The 15,965-nt window shown below is 40.3% G+C and overlaps 1 protein-coding gene across 18 annotated transcripts in view; it reads left to right on the plus strand.

The window, feature by feature from the left end:
• The window catches only part of LTBP1 (latent transforming growth factor beta binding protein 1), a 344,698-nt gene that overhangs the window by 203,807 nt on the left and 124,926 nt on the right, over nt 1–15,965 (plus strand). For all 18 annotated transcript variants that reach the window (XM_070428970.1, XM_070428975.1, XM_070428973.1 and 15 more), the window contains one exon: nt 12,263–12,385. In XM_070428970.1, coding sequence (XP_070285071.1) covers nt 12,263–12,385 — 123 coding nt within the window. The remainder of the gene's footprint in view (nt 1–12,262; nt 12,386–15,965) is intronic.

Consider the following 15,965-nt stretch of genomic DNA (forward strand, 5'->3'; position numbering starts at 1 on the left):
TGTTACCCTGCAGTTTTCCAAAGGAGCCCATTCAGCATCTAATTACTTCTGCATTCCACATTGTTCCTGCAGTCTCACGTCTTCTCGGCTTACCAAGCACATTTGAAATTAAAGTGATTAATACCTAGAATGACATTATTGCCTCCAATGATACAACTTGCACTAATGTGCGCTCAGTAACAAAGAACCAACTGTGCCCCGAGTTAATTTGAGGAGCTTTCAAATAATTGCCCTCAAAGTTGGGTGTTTTGTGTTGTTTTTTTTTCTCCTCTCTAGCGGGACTGCAATTATCTTTTCAGAGGAATGATTTATTACATACACACATGGAGCTCTCAAACCTGCCCTCAACATTTTGGAGTGGTTATCATTTGCTTTGTTTCTCATAACAAACAATGCAGTTCTATTTCCTGGTGGACCAAGAGCGTCATTTGTCATTCCATGACTGCTACAGGTCTGATATTGAACGAGAATTAAATGAAATAATACATCACAGCAATGATGACAATAGGAACCTTATATGCTCATACTGCTTTACTCAAAAGCTAAGTTTTCCCTCAAATTTTGAATACTCTCCCTTACCGGTAACTTTGGTGTGAGATGAGTTATTAAATTAGGTGTAAATCTAAGTTTTAAAAGTAGAATTTATTTCTGAAAGTACTTGGGGCTTGATCTGTTTAGTAAAATCTTTTATTAAAAGCAAATATCCCTTTTTTGATTTACTGAAATCACTTACATGAGGCATGAGTGTTTAGGTATAAAATCAGCTTAGTAGTATTTTCTACATTTTTGTACGTGTCCAGGTGCTGTGGGCAATGCCACAATAAACAACTAGATGGCGTCTACACTTTTATAATCCAGTGTATGTATATTCCATTTTCATAGATAATCTTGAGAACTTTTAAAAATACTCACTACTACACCAACATTAATTGGCACGGGGCTCCTGAGCTGCAGACCAAGGGTATGTAATGAATGATGAATAGGACATCGTTCCTGCCCTTGGATCTAGTGTAATTAAATCAGTTTGAATCAGCAGCATGTAATTTGCTTTATTCACTGTCCCAACTAGCTGGGTTTTTAGCTGGCTCCCGGGGAACCCATTAAAGCAAATATGAGAGAGCTGTCCGCATAACTTTCTTTTGGCGTCACTTTATTACACTGGTTATTACGCTTCAATATAACACATTTCCAAAACAGATACAGTAGGCACAATAACACTCATTACCACAGCTTCCCCTGTAGGGTTCCTTTCAGATAGCTCCTCAAAGTGCATCTGAAATTGAAATTTTTTTGGCCCTTAGGAAAGATAATGCACGTTGTTTTCAAGGGCATATCTCTGTGTCATGAAATGAGACTCGCCGGTCTTGATTAATATTCCAGATAAGTAAACCATTCATGGGGCATTTTGGTTAGGAAGGGCTTGCCTGGGTTTTAGCTTGCATCTCAGACTTCTTAATGATTCCCAGAAAAATTGATTGTGACTGCAGTAGGGTGGGCACATGAAGACTGGTCTTTGAGTGTCTTGAGAAGACTAGAAAGTGCAGTGGGTCCCTCAAGAAATCCTACTTGGCTGGAGAAGAGAATGTGGCCTGTGGCATGTGCTGGGTTAACACGGACAGGTACGGTGAGATGAAGTGCTTTGTAACTTTAAGGCAAGGCTCCTATGATTGATTACATCTACCATGTACAGTAGATAGATCAGGCTTTGTGATGCATGCTGGGAATACAGTTGCACTTCTTTTAACATGGAAATGTCCAAAGACCATTTATGACAACTCACATATTTGGATTTGTGGCTTAGATAAGAGTCATCACTTCATAATTATTTTTGAAGGAATAATGTAAATATAGAAAGGTGTGTTTTTTTTTCCATACAGTTATTAGGTATATGAACTTACTGACATTTTATCAATTTTTGCACTCAGCATGGTTTCTTTTACATCCCATGTTTTCTTTCTGGGTTCTTGTTTTCTTTTGAGGTAGGTTTGCAGGATAAAATACACTTGATCTTAACCAAAAGGCCGAGAAGTGATGCAAGATAAAATACAGGAAAGCAAGTTAAATTTGAATTTCATATAATTTGGGGGCATAGTTATACTAAAATGCATTCGTTGTGTACCTGAAATTCAAATTTAACTGGGTGTCCTGTATTTTTATTTGCTAACTGTATATTTTTTAGATTGGATTCTTTAACATTTCTTTCAATGAGACTCGCTGAGAAGTGTGAATTTTATATATCTGAAATCTCCTTTATATGTCTGAAAACTCCTTTATTTTGAGCTCATTTTATGGGACTTGTCAGCTATACAATTCTAGATTAACAGTTTTTCAACAATAATTTTGCTTGTTATACCAATGTCATCTGACTCTTCTACCTTTTATACTTTCTTTGTAGATAATCTGTCTTTTCTCTCTTTTGAGATGGTCTCTTAATTTTTCATCTTCTCTAGTTTTATCATGATGTGTCTCCACATGGATTTATCTGGATTTTACACAGTAGACTGTACATCGTCAGTCTGAAGAGTCATTTTTTTCCTCAAATTTGAAAAATTTGGAATATGGTGTTAAGCTAATGTGTATATATAGTAAACTCTTTTTTTTAGTATTTCTAAAAGCTTTTCAGGAAAAAGCTTAAAATTATACCATCTGTTATCCACAGGTAGTTTCTTTATCTGTTATACGTAAGCAATCTATCAACATAAATTTATTGACTACCTGCCATTCATACACTTACTCATTCATGTTATAGACATTTTAATGATGCCATAAGTAGGGACACTCTGAGCAGTATAGTGTAATTGAACTCTTACCCTTATGAAGATTGCTGTTCTCACACAGTTAGAAAACCAAGGTAGCATGTCATAAGTCCTTAATGAACTGAATTAAATACTATACAATTTCAGAGGAAAGTTCCCATTTAGTTAGAAAAATCACAGATGCTATTTTTTTAAATATATTTTTATTGATTTCTGAGAGGAAGGGAGGGGGAGAGATAGAAACATCAATGATGAGAGGGAATCATTGATTGGCTGCCTCCTGCACATCCCCTACTGGGGATCGAGCCCGCAACCCGGGCATGTGCCCTTGGCTGGAATCGAACCCAGGACCCTTAAGTCCGCAGAGCAGGCCGACACTCTATCCACTGAGCCAAACCAGCTAGGGCCACAGATGCTATTTAAAAAACGTATTCCTTTAAAAATCACACTGTCTTTTCTATTTATAAAATTCTTACCTGTTGCTTAAAATTGAGAAATGAGAGAAACATATAGAGGGGAAGCATGAAAATTACCATCATCTCCTACAAAAATTGATACATTTTGCTAGATTTCATGCCAATCCTATATATATCCATCCTATATAATAAAGATGTAATATGCAAATGGTTGTTACATAACAACCAACCGTGTAACGACCAGGTCATGGATCAGCAGGAGGGTGGGGCAGGGAGCTACAGGCTGGCGGTGGAAAGCTACAGGAGGGGGCAGGGCAGCAAGCTATGAGGGGGGCGCGGGGGAGCTACAGGAGGGTGGGGCAGCGGGCAGAGAGCTACTGGTGCACAGATTCGTGCGCAGGGCTACTCGTATACACTTGAAATTTCCTGGGCAGCTGTGCAAACTATTTTTTACTTTATATGTTATACTTTTTGATGTTACTAAATGATCTTCAAAATTATTGTAATGCTGACATGGGATCCCAGTTAATGGCTAATGCATTTACCCATTCCCTTAAGGTTGGATTTCAGACTGGTTTCTATTTTTCCCTATTATATGGAATGCTGTCAGGGCGTGGCCATGAACCTTTATGTGACCTTATGACTATGCTCAGTACCTCTATGGGACCCTATGACTATGCTGTTTTCCAAGCTTCGCTTCATCCTGTGCCAATTTCCTTTAGAAGAGGATGTACCATTTCCCTTCCCACTCTCAGTACAGCACCCACTGACCATGTCCCTCCCCTCCTTCCTGATTTCATTCTCTTTACAAATTGGAAAACACCAAAGGGACAGTTAAATAGTATCTTTTCCTTCTGCAAGGCCCTAGACCTGGGGTGGGGAACGTCTGGCCCACTGTATCATTTGGTCTGGCCCTGCCAAGGCAACCGCAGGCAGGACTCAAAATTCAATAAATCTGGGAGCTTTTTTCATGGCAACATAATTTTTAAGTTGATAATTTTGTGTGACCTGTGAATGATGTGTTAAATATCCAAATGGCCCTTGGCAGAAAAAAGGTTGCCCACTCCTGCCCTAGACATTTCTATGTAGGCTTTCCCCAGTTATTTTATATTAAATAGGGCTTCAGCTTAAAATAATTCACCTGCCAAAGTGGCACATTCCTGGAGAGGCCTGTTCTGAATCCCTTCACAGTGCAGTCTCTAAAGTTTCCTTCAGTTCCATTATCAGTAGGGAATCGATTGCTGTGATGTTTGTTTCTTTGTCAGGAATATGGAATATAAAATAGGGAATATGTTTATGAGAGTAATGTAGGTGTAAAGACCAAACTTAGAATCCATTGTTCTTGCTATATATTTGGGAAATAATAGTAGAATATCAATAGGTATAAACTAAGACCAGAGTCAACCAGGCTTGATCATGTATTTCTTCAAGACACTTAAAAATGTTTCAAGTTCTTTTTATTTAGCCTACTGGATAGATATTCAGACACTGCTCTGCTGTATTTAGTGATTTAATCCCAGAAACTGGGATACTTAATGTGAGGTCGAATCATGTTTTACAATGGTCAGTGGCTAAGAGGGAATTAATACACGTCTCCCCGGTTTGAAGGTTTATCTTACTGTTCGAGGCATCTTCTCGAAACTCCTGCTGCCATTTCTAGTTTAAATAGGCACGTTCTTCTCAGTTAGAATTTAAATAATTCTGATCTGGACCTGCATCACATTTCAACATTCAAAAATCAATTTGGGACCCATTCCTTTTTATTTTAGAATCATTTTCTGGTGTGCCCTCGTACTATGCTCAAATCACTGGGATGGGATTCAAAAAAGAAATGTCTGTTTATTTTGTTCGCTTTTCTTCAGGAAGGACAGTGGTGAAGTGAGTCATCAGCACCTTATATTTTCCAATAGCTCTTTGACCTTCATCTCTGGGGGCTGTAAAATCAATGAGAGAAGCCATGATGGATTCATGTTACTGTGAATGTTTCAAGGAGAAATTAATGCAGTATTTGTAGACTAGAGTCAGAAATCCAAGACCAACAGAGATGTGTGTGCCATTAGCATCTTCCATGTGTAAGACAAATATATCAAGAAATAAATACAGCTGTTCTCTGGGTTCTGATCATTCTTTTATCATGTTACCCTGAAAAGAGAAGAATTAGAAGGAACGGACAATGGCTCCCTTCCTTTTATGATTGAATCTATCAATTTATAATGGTGGGATAATTACTGGTCAGTAGGGAGGCTCTGGTTGCAGTCAAAGCAAATAGTACCATGAAGAGACCTGTACAGTACTTGCAGGGCCAGCTCCAGAGAGGAACATTTTAGGGATGTTGATAGATGGTGTGCAAAAATGGGTTCCATGGCAAGTGTGTGGAACATACCAAGTTAAAAAAACAACAAAAAACAGGAGTCCATGTGCTTGTGTTTGTAGAATACGCAGTGTTTCTCAAACATATTTTGCCACAGAACCCTTCTTTTAGCAGAATCCTAACAAAGTAGTTTATGTAAACTACTTTGGGTAAAATTGCTATAGAATGTTGCCCTTCAAACATTTTTTTTCTCACTTATCTCCTACAGTAATTCTGAAAACTTACATTTTTTAAGCTGACATCTACATTTTTCACATCAAAAATTGAATGGATACAGTAGATTTATGTGTGATGTATTTATATTAGATATGTGCTTTAAACATATTTTTATCAAAGCCTCAGAGCTGCAGAGTTGGCTTAGTCGGTTTACAAATAATGTCTGCTGTCCAACCTAATTGGCAAAGCAGACCTTCCTCCTCCTCCTCCTCCTCCTCCTCCTCTTCTTCTTCTTTTTTTTTTTTTTTATTGATTTCAGAGAAGAAGGGAGAGGGAGAAAGAGATAGAAACATCAATGATGAGAGAGAGAGTCATTGATAGGCTGCCTCCTGCACACCCCACACTGAGGATCAAGGCTGCAACCCAGGCGTGTGCCCTGACCAGGAATCAAAACCATGACCTCCTGGTTCATAGGTTGATGCTCAACCACTGAGCCATGCCAGCTGGGCGAAGCTAGGCCTTTTTATGAAACAAATCAGATGTATCACTTTTTCTGTGGCTCTCCCTCTGTAGGGATATATTTGTCAATGGTTCGTTTGTTTGGTGCCTTTGAGAATTTTACACTGTAGGGCAATGCACCTAGAAAACTTAGAAATTAGGAATGGGCAAGAGATGACGACTTTGTAAAGAGGAAGAAGACATGGAGTCAAGGAGAGACAGGAGAGGAAGATGGGCAGATGTGTTCTTAGGCAAAGCACTCAGAAAAGGAAAATAAAAAGACCCAAGATCTAAAATTTGATTCCCTTAGAAGTATCCATGCAGGTATGGACCCTGTGGAATATTGTTACCTGACTCCAGGGGTATGTGTACCTGATGTGCAGCTGCTTCTGTGGAAGTTTAAGAAATTAGCTAAAGTAAGTGATCCCTATTCTAGAGCCAAATGGTTTGTCTGGCTAGGGAAAGAATTTACCTTGAGAGATACTTCTTTCTCCTTTCAAGGAGAAGTTACATGCTAAATTGCTTGATGGGATGTCTGTCCATCAGCAAACGCTGAATATGCACACAGCGGCATCACCAGAAAGCTTCAAATTTCACACAGCACAAAGATCTTCATGTACTGTTCTCACCTTGGGCCTAATTCCTGTTGATTACTGGACATGTCTCATTTCCTGTATGAACTTGCGTCACTAAAAAGACAGTAAATTATTAAAACACACAGGATACATAAAAGGGTGTTTATTTCCCATAAGGGCACTTAAGTTATTTATAATATATTATCCATAAACGTCACATTTTTTTCCACCTTGGCAACTGGCAGAGTATTTTGAAGTCAGAGTATTTAAGCGAGAAGTAATCATGGGGAGTATCTGCTTCAGCCCCTTTGTGTTACAAGAGAGAAACCCTAGATCAACAGAAATTAAGAGACTTGTTTGAGCTAACAATTCAGCATCTTGGGTAGACCAAAACTGGATTGTAGTGGGATAGTTCTCCCATTAAATTTCCCCACTCACCCTTAATTATTAAAAAAATATGATCTTAAACAAAATTATCTCTAGCAGGCAGAAATAATTATTGTGTGGCTCACCATTCAGAATTGCTATGAAGTTCCTTGAAGCAGGGTGTGCCATACAAATATAAAGGATGGGGGTGAGGGTTGTACTGGAATCGGTAGGCTGTGTTATGTTAGGTTATTTGATGAGTCTCTTGTTATGCATTTTCCTAACTACTCAACCCCAGACTCAGGGATTGGGGGGGACCCAGTCTCTGTTTTGCTTTCAGCTGAGCCTCCCATCTATCCTATGGCCAAAGCACAGTCTCAGAGACAGCAAGTGACTTTCCAGGTGTAGAAGATACAGACATTGAGTCAAGTGAAGGAAACCCGTCAAGTCCTCACATGGAACCAGCACCCACCCCCACCCCATCATCTTCCTCGGACAATGGTGCCTTTTGCACGTACAGACACTTATTTCCATCACCTCCATGTGAGTTTCTCAGTGAGGACATTGCCATTTTGGCAGAACAATTCTTTGTCAAGGGAGACTTAACCACACTTTTAGAAAGTTCTGCTTTTCAGTGTCTACCCCTGTGTTTTCCCTGTCTTTGTGACAACCCAACATGTCCCCTAGGGCAGCGGTCGCCAACCTTCTGGACCTCATGGACCACCAGTGGTCCACGGACCACCGGTTGGCGGCCACTGCCCGAGGCGGTCAGACACCCTCCCTTTTGAGAATCACCGGGTGATCCTCCCTGAGCTAAAAGGGAAGCCATCTCATCAACCCACAGCTTTCCTACCAATATTTACATTTGAGAAGATAACTTCTTTTCAATCCAAATGGCTAATAAATACATGAGAAGGAAGCCTAAGTTGAAACCTTAATGAGATCACACTGCCTTTCTTTAAGAATGACTAAAATGAAAGAGACTGACAATGTTTGACAAGGATGTGGAATAATTGGTACCAGAAATGGAAATTGGCATAGTCACTTTGGACAAGTATTTGACAGTATTTATTAAAGTAAACATGGGCCTTCTCTAGTGACACAGAAATCCAACGTCTAGATACAGATACGAGAGTCATGAGTGCCCAGGTTTACCGAAAGACACATATGCCAATGGTCACAGGAACGTTGTTAAGGATAGCCAAAAACTGGCATGAATAAATTAATTTTGATAGCTTCACACAATAAAATATAATATAGCAGTAACAACATTGATGAATCTCACAGGTGTAATAATAAATGAAAAAGTCACACCAGAGATCATATACAATATGATTGCCTTTATGTGAAGTTCACAAGCAGGCAGGTCTAATCAATGGTGATAGAAGTCAGAGTAGTAGTGACCTGTGGGGGCAGAGATGTTGACTGGGAAGAGGCATGAAGGAGCCTTCTCAGGCAATAACCATGTTCTGGGTGGTGGTTACATAGTGCACGCACACACACACACGTACACATTTATGCATGCATATACATTCACAATATGTATATGTAAAATTCATCTAGTTTGATAATACTTTTCTGTACGTACATTTTTTAAAAGTCGGAAATTTAATTTCTAATTTATGGTGCTTTAAAGAATGTGATAAAAATAAATTGAGGCAGCTGAGGGAAATGGGAGTTTTTCCGGAAGCTGTGAAAGTGTGTCATGAAGAAAGGGTTATGCTTCTGGGTTACTGAGGCCAAAATTCGGGAGTTGGTGTGGCCGGTGCCGGTGGCACTAGCTGATTAGTGATAGCAGGAAAAGGAAGGGCTTTGCAGGATTCCCCTTCCTCTTGCGTTTTTTCCATTCATTCCTGTCTATAGGCATAGTTGTGGTTGTTTATAAGTCTTAATTCCTGTCCTCCATTCTCATGGCATCATGGCTGAGGCAGTGGCCAATGATGAGGAGAGTCAAAGAGGGCACAGGCAGTGATCATGCACCAGGTGTTTATATGTCGAGGCAAAACCCCTTCCCTGTAACCTCCAGCCCACAGGGAGGCTGGGACAGTATGTTAAAGAAGCAAGGGGAGATTCTGGGTCCCTGGAGGCAAACCAGGAATGTGTGGTGGTGCAGCCAGTGAATAGGAGGAGAGGCCACTCAGAGAAAGAGGAAGGCCAGTCATTGCACCTCAGTGGGGACATGAGCAGAACGGAAGAGAGGAGGTTTTGTCCAGCCTTCTTGACCACAGCTGACTCGTTACCCAAACTTGAGGTTTAATTTGGGACATACGATAGGGCCTTTGCTCATACCATGCAAGCCCCAATTGGACTTGGCACTCTTTCTGGTCCTTCATGGTGGTTTTCCTAAGAAGAATGAGTTACAGGGCAATATTGTTAATTATATGCTGTGCATGAATGTGTATTTCGGCCCAACACACTGTGATAAGGAATAAGACGGTCAGGTGCTGGGCCTTAGGCTGCTCCAGGTGTAATCTAGCTGACCAGTTTCCAGCCAAACCCAAGTTGGGATGCTGTAGAGCTGATACAACAAATGTTTTAATTTGTCACTTGAATGTCATTGAAAAAATGTATTTTGTCACTAAAATGAAATTAAAAACTGCATGTGTTGGATAAACTATGGCTATATAGATATCTATGGCTACTTAGAATAGGAACTACAAGCAAATACTGATTTATTGAGGGCTGTATGTGCCTTTTTATGTGACAGTTCTGGTAGTAACATTTTGCTGCCAATGTGTTGTTATAATTTAGAAAATTGATACTTTGGGATCCTTAATAAAAAGCTTTATTAGAATTAATGATAGAAGGAAATGAGTGTTATTTAAAAAGGAAATGCTAATAGCCAAGTCTGTTAACCATTGAGCTTCGTACACCAAGATACAAATGACTGCTAATTTTGAAATTGTCACATTCTGCTTTTGCTTGTTAATTAATTGCCGTTGCAAATGACTCTATAATCTTTCTTTTTAAAGTCAGCACATTTTTTCTCTCTCATGTTCCAATTAACTTTGGTTTCCCTTTGGATCACTGTCATAGTCCATTTGGGCTGCTGTAACAAACACCACCGACTGGGTAGCTTATAAACAACAGATATTTAGTGCTTGGAGTCCTAGAGGCTGGGAAGTCCAAGGTCAAGGCACCAGCATGGTCTCCTTTTGCCGAGGGCCCTTTTCCGGTTGCAGGCCTCCCCCTTGTCCTTACATGGAGGAAGCGACTGGGAATCCTCTGGAGCCTCTTTGCAAGGCACTGTTCCCATTTTGAGGGTTCCACCATCTAGACTTTAGCATCTCCCAAAAGCCCCGCCTACTGATACCATCACCTGTTGGTACTGGATGTCAACAGATGAACTTGGTCTGAGTGAATTTCAAACATTTGAACCAGAGCAGCCACCAGGCAGATGACCTTAAGTCTCCATTTCCAGCTCTGGTTTCCTTTCGCTTCCTGAATTTTCCTCCCCTGCTGCTGGATATTTATACTTGGGTATCCCAGTGTGACCTTCGAGTATAGCGCTGATCTCTTCATCTACCTCCTTCCTCCTCAGAGCTTTCCACAAAACCAACGATGTCTTCCTCTTTTCTGGGATTAGAAGCCTCCCAGGCACCTTCAACTCCCTTCTCTTTGGGGGCCAAACACCAGGCACTGTCAATTTGTGTGTGTGTGTGTGTGTGTGTGTGTGTATGTGTGTGTGTATTTGATCTTTGCTCCTTTTCTTCTTGATTATTCTCGTGGTTGCCAACCTGGCTTATCACCATTCTCATACTTGCATTGCTCCTTCAGTGATCCAACTTTTAATCTTTTCTCACCAAGCCATGTGCTGACCACATGAATTTCCCCAGAGCCTGCCTTTGATGATGTCTTCCCTCCTGCTTAGAAACCTATTCTCAATAAAATGGAACCCAAACCTAGCCTGGCTTTAACCAGCTCTCTTTCCAGATATATACTTTCCCAAAACTACTTTTGTAGCCAATGTTTTGTCTCACAATTTCCTGATGTCCCTTCCCTTCTCCGGTCTCTGTGTTTATGCTTCTGCATCCACCCTCAGAGATCACTCACCTTCTACCCAACTTCTTCCCAACTTCAGTGCCCGAAGTCTTACCTGCTTTTCAGTACTGCAGTCTCCTCTACCTCCAACTTCCTCTCCTAGCTCTTCCTGTGTATACAGACCATTTCATACTTTAACTTCAAGTTTATGACCTTTCCTCTAATTGTGATAACTTGAACTCATTATCACTTCTTGAATTTTTTGCATAGCTGTATGTATGACTAGATTGTCAATGTCTCCAGGGTGAACTGTTTGCTTCCCTGTAAGCTCTAGAGTACCTAACATACACTCACAGTAAAAAGGTAAGCTCTGTGAAGGCCGGAATCTTTTGTCAGTTTTGTGTACTGGTAAATCCCTAGTATCTAGAACAGCACTGGATACATAGTAGGTGCCTAATAAGTATTTTTCATACAAAATGTAGCTGTTCAATAGCTTGTGATTTCATTTTAGTTCATTCACACCTGCTGCATTAAAAGGTGCTAGCATCTTGCCTGGCCGGCATGGCTCAGTGGTTGAGCATCAACCTATGAACCAGAAGGTCATGGTTTGATTCCTGGTCAGGGCACATGCCCCAGGTTGCAGCCTCGATCCCCAGTGTGGGGGTGCAGGAGGCAGTTGATCAATGATTCTCTCTCATTATTGATGTTTCCATCTCTCCCTCTCCCTTCTTCTCTGAAATTAATACAAATATTATTTAGAAGATGCTAGCATCTCTTATTTACTACTAGAGGCCCAGTGCATGAAATTTGTGCATGGGTAGGGTCCCTAGCAGCTGCGGGCTGCCAGCCGGGACCTCCCTCCCCTGACTGCCAGCTGCTGGCTGGGGCCTCCCTTCCCCAGCTGCTGGTTGCCAGCTGGGGCCTTCCTTTGTTCCACACTGCCCCTGGTGGTCAGCGCATGTCATAGTGAGTGATCAAACTCCCAGTTGGTCAAACTCCTGAGGGGACACTTTGCATATTAGGCTTTTATATATATAGATAACCAAGAGATTATGATGAAAAAGAAAGTGAATGCAAATTATAGCCAGAATCTGTCCAGCAATGGGTGAACGCTCCTTCTAAAAGAGTTGTGTTTTCCTGCAGATATTAATGAATGCCAGCTACAGGGTGTGTGCCCTAATGGTGAGTGTTTGAATACCATGGGCAGCTATAGATGTACCTGCAAAATGGGATTTGGGCCGGATCCTACTTTTACAACTTGTGTTCGTAAGTAATGATCACTTTTTATTCTCATTTTGGATCAGGGGTTGGGGTGGGAGGTTATCCAAAATAAGGTAAATATTCAGTGGTTAACTGAATACTGTACAGATGCAGGAAAAACCTCATTAAAATGACCAGAGGGAGGAAGCGGGGCTGACATATTACAATAAACCTATGTTACAGAACCAAAATGCATTTTTATTGCATTCAGAAAAATATAATAGCCAAAAGTCAAGGTAAAGAACCAGCACGCTGAGGAAATGGATTTGATGAAGAAAAGAGAGTTTATTACAGTGAACATACCTGAGAGATGAAAAGTTTTTTCCTTCACGAGTATTTTAAGCATTATTTAGGCCGAGTTCAACTTTCTCCCAGCTTCTGTTTTTAATTAGTCCAAATTCTGAGTCACTAGTGTTTGATTTAATGAGGTTTCACTGTACTTTCTTAGTTGGAGAGTCTGGGAAATAGTTTTGGATATTCTATTCCGTTGTCCTCAAAAGCCACCAAAATGCATCCCCGAAGTTATACTTTTTTGCCTAGTAAATGTCTCTAAAATTTTCTCTTGTATCTGGTGTGGGTAAAAATCCTCCATCAAACCACATATGCTAATATTGGACAGAAAATATAGTTTCTCTGAAAACTCTCTCACCACGAAATAGAATTCAATGTAAGCTCTGCATCACCTGACAATGAGAGATGCAGGCATTTTAGATACAAAATTCTCAAATGCAGATTTTTAAAGGTTATCTTTTTTTAAATGTCCTTGTGCCCATTATTACAACGTAGATAAGCAATGCAGATTTTTCAAAGCCGTATAAACTAAAGTTTAAGCCTTTTAAACTAACATATGGCAGAAAACTATTAGGGCAATTTTAAGAACAATTCTGTATTAATTCTGTCCTGCAAAGTTTTGTTCTTATTTATCTGTGTTTAATGTGGCTTTGATATGTTCAGCTGCACACTTCTGGGCCCCAGTTTTAAACTTGGCATTTGGTCAAGACCTGCTCTTCATGATGATACCATCCTTTGTTTTCAACTGTGCATTTACCTCTAACTCTGTGCCCTAAGCTGAGACCATAGATAAGAAAGACAAGTGTCGTAAAATAAAAATGACACGCTCATTCACTACTTTTAGATGAGTTTGTTGAGTCTTTGGGAACATTGTTACTAATTACTACTATTTTCCTTTAAAAACTGCCGAATGCAGATTAGGAAATTTTGCACGTAAGTTCTTTTTTTCCATGTTCTTTCACATAATTCTGATCACAAGCAGACATACAGTTATAAAGCATTTTAGCCAGTGGTAAAGTTAGATTGTAAAATTATATTTGCATATGAGGCATGTTTGAAAATGGACACAAGAATTTGGAAATTTCAGGCCAAAAATCACATTGTTGACAATATCCAGAAAATTTAGAGATAATTTCTGGTTGATGTTAATTACATGAGTCAATATTTTAAATAGCTTTATAATTTAAGTGTAAAAGATTTTTCAGAGTTTGTATATAAAATTTGTTGTGAATGTTTTTATATCCTTAAATAATTTGACTTGTCTTGTTGAAATCACTACATGTAAGGTTGCAGATTAGTAAACTTGGAGAACTGGTCGCAAAGTATTTTATTAAACTTTGACTAGATTGGATGTCTAGTGTTAAGGGCAGACATCCAGGTTTTAATAAGATTGTTGAAATTTGCCAATGAGATTTTTGAAACACATATTTCCTTAGCATTTATTTTCCCCTGTCATTGCCCAAATAATACTGAACTTATTAAACCACCATCCATTCTTATTTGAAAAATAATTCAATTTTATGGTTCAGCTACAACAGCTGAAATGATAACTACTGGAAGACGTTTGTTGCTAGTTAAATGTTCCAGTTTAGAGTTTGAAGTTATAACCTGGGCTCTGTACCAGTATTGAGTGGGCAGATTTATTTCTCTTGCCTTGGAATTTACCACGGGTAGCATCTCAGAGATATGTAGAGTCTTCAGGGTTTGTGACTTGGTTCAATCCAGTTGGACTTGCTGGTGAACTAGATTTTGATAAAATTGATGGGGAAAATCTGAAGACAGATGAGAAGAATCAGGGAAGAAGGTGATGCTTACAGAGTAAGGAAAAAAAATATTGGCAAGATGGTACCCTCAGTGGTTTTGGGGATGTAGCAGAGAGTGGGGACACACACACACACACACAGAGTAGCTGCTGGGTTAACATTTGGAATACTAGAGGCCAGGTGCACAAATTCGTGCACGGGTGGGGTCTGGCCAGCCAGCCTGGATCAGGGCCGATAGGGCCAGGCCAGCCAGCCAACCCCGCCCCCTAGTCGAACTCCCAGTCGAGGGGACAATTTGCATCTTAGCCTTTTATTATATGGGATACCTTCTTGAGGGGTATAGAAACAGCCATAGATAAGAGCCTGCAAGCCAACTGAGGGAGATTGACTACATTTGTTCAGACAGCATGAATTTAAGGCATATCCAGGCCATGAAAGGTGTGGCTGACTCTGTGAACTCAAAGAAATGCACTTGGCAACAGCTGAGGAGCAATGGGAAGCTCTCCCTGTTCTCGAATGCACCCTCCAAATTCCTTGACTCCAGCCAAAGGTTGCAACCATTTCTCTTTCTCTCCTTGCCCGCTCTCTGTCCTTGACTTAGCCAAGCTCAGAGAAGGGAAGTGGGAGGGTTCTGGCATTTGCTGCCTCTCACCTCTCTGTCGGTGTAGCTCAGAATGCAGCAGCAGCGTTCTCCAGGCCTGCTCCTTACCTACGTCTGAGGAAAGGTGAAATTTTAGGACATGTCAGAGCAAATCCAAGAAAAAGTATAATAACCTTTTGCAGTTGGAGTGGGAAAACTTTCTGACCTGAGCGGCAACTAATTTTCTTCAAGAATTCAGGAGCTTCAGGATGAGCACTGCAGAGGGTGTGTCTATAGGTTCAGATAAAAGAATTCTGAGCCTGGTCTTTGCTGCTTCATAGTCTTCTTGAGCCATAGACTTGGTGCTAACTGACAGAAATAAAGGGTTACAGAGAAGATGTGCTCAGGAACTTCTGCCGGAACCCTGGAAGTCATGAGATGAAGGACACATTCCTTCAAAGCCAGCATGTTTATGCACATTATTTCATTTTAATTTTCCTAGCACCTTTATGAGATAGGTATTGTTCTCATTGTACACATTGGGGGACTGAAGTTAGGAGAGCTTAAGTAACTTCTCAAGGTCATACAGCTAGTAACTGACAATGGAGATTGAAAACTGGGTTTTTTGCCTCCAAATTTAGGGTCCTAGATCAAGTTCATGATAATTATCCTTCACATTTGAATTGATAGTAGAGCGGCATGTCTTTGAAAGTATAGTCAGAATGTATAGTCAGAATTTATTGTGCGACCCTATAATGTTACCATGGCAACATTGGAAGAGTCTGTAGTGTTGCCCAACACATGGTGGGCATTGAGTTTGATGGCCTGGCCGTCTGCTGGCAAAATTCTCTCTTTTGGGGGGAGATCAATTTCTTTTAGGGGAGATCAGATTTTTTTTTCATATGGATGAGGCCCGCCCACATTCTAGAGAGTAATCTGCTTTACTTAAAGT

Source organism: Myotis yumanensis, unplaced genomic scaffold (genome assembly GCF_028538775.1).
Source record: "Myotis yumanensis isolate MYYU_CA2020_CCGP unplaced genomic scaffold, mMyoYum1.0.hap1 SCAF_11, whole genome shotgun sequence".
NCBI lineage: Eukaryota > Metazoa > Chordata > Mammalia > Chiroptera > Vespertilionidae > Myotis > Myotis yumanensis.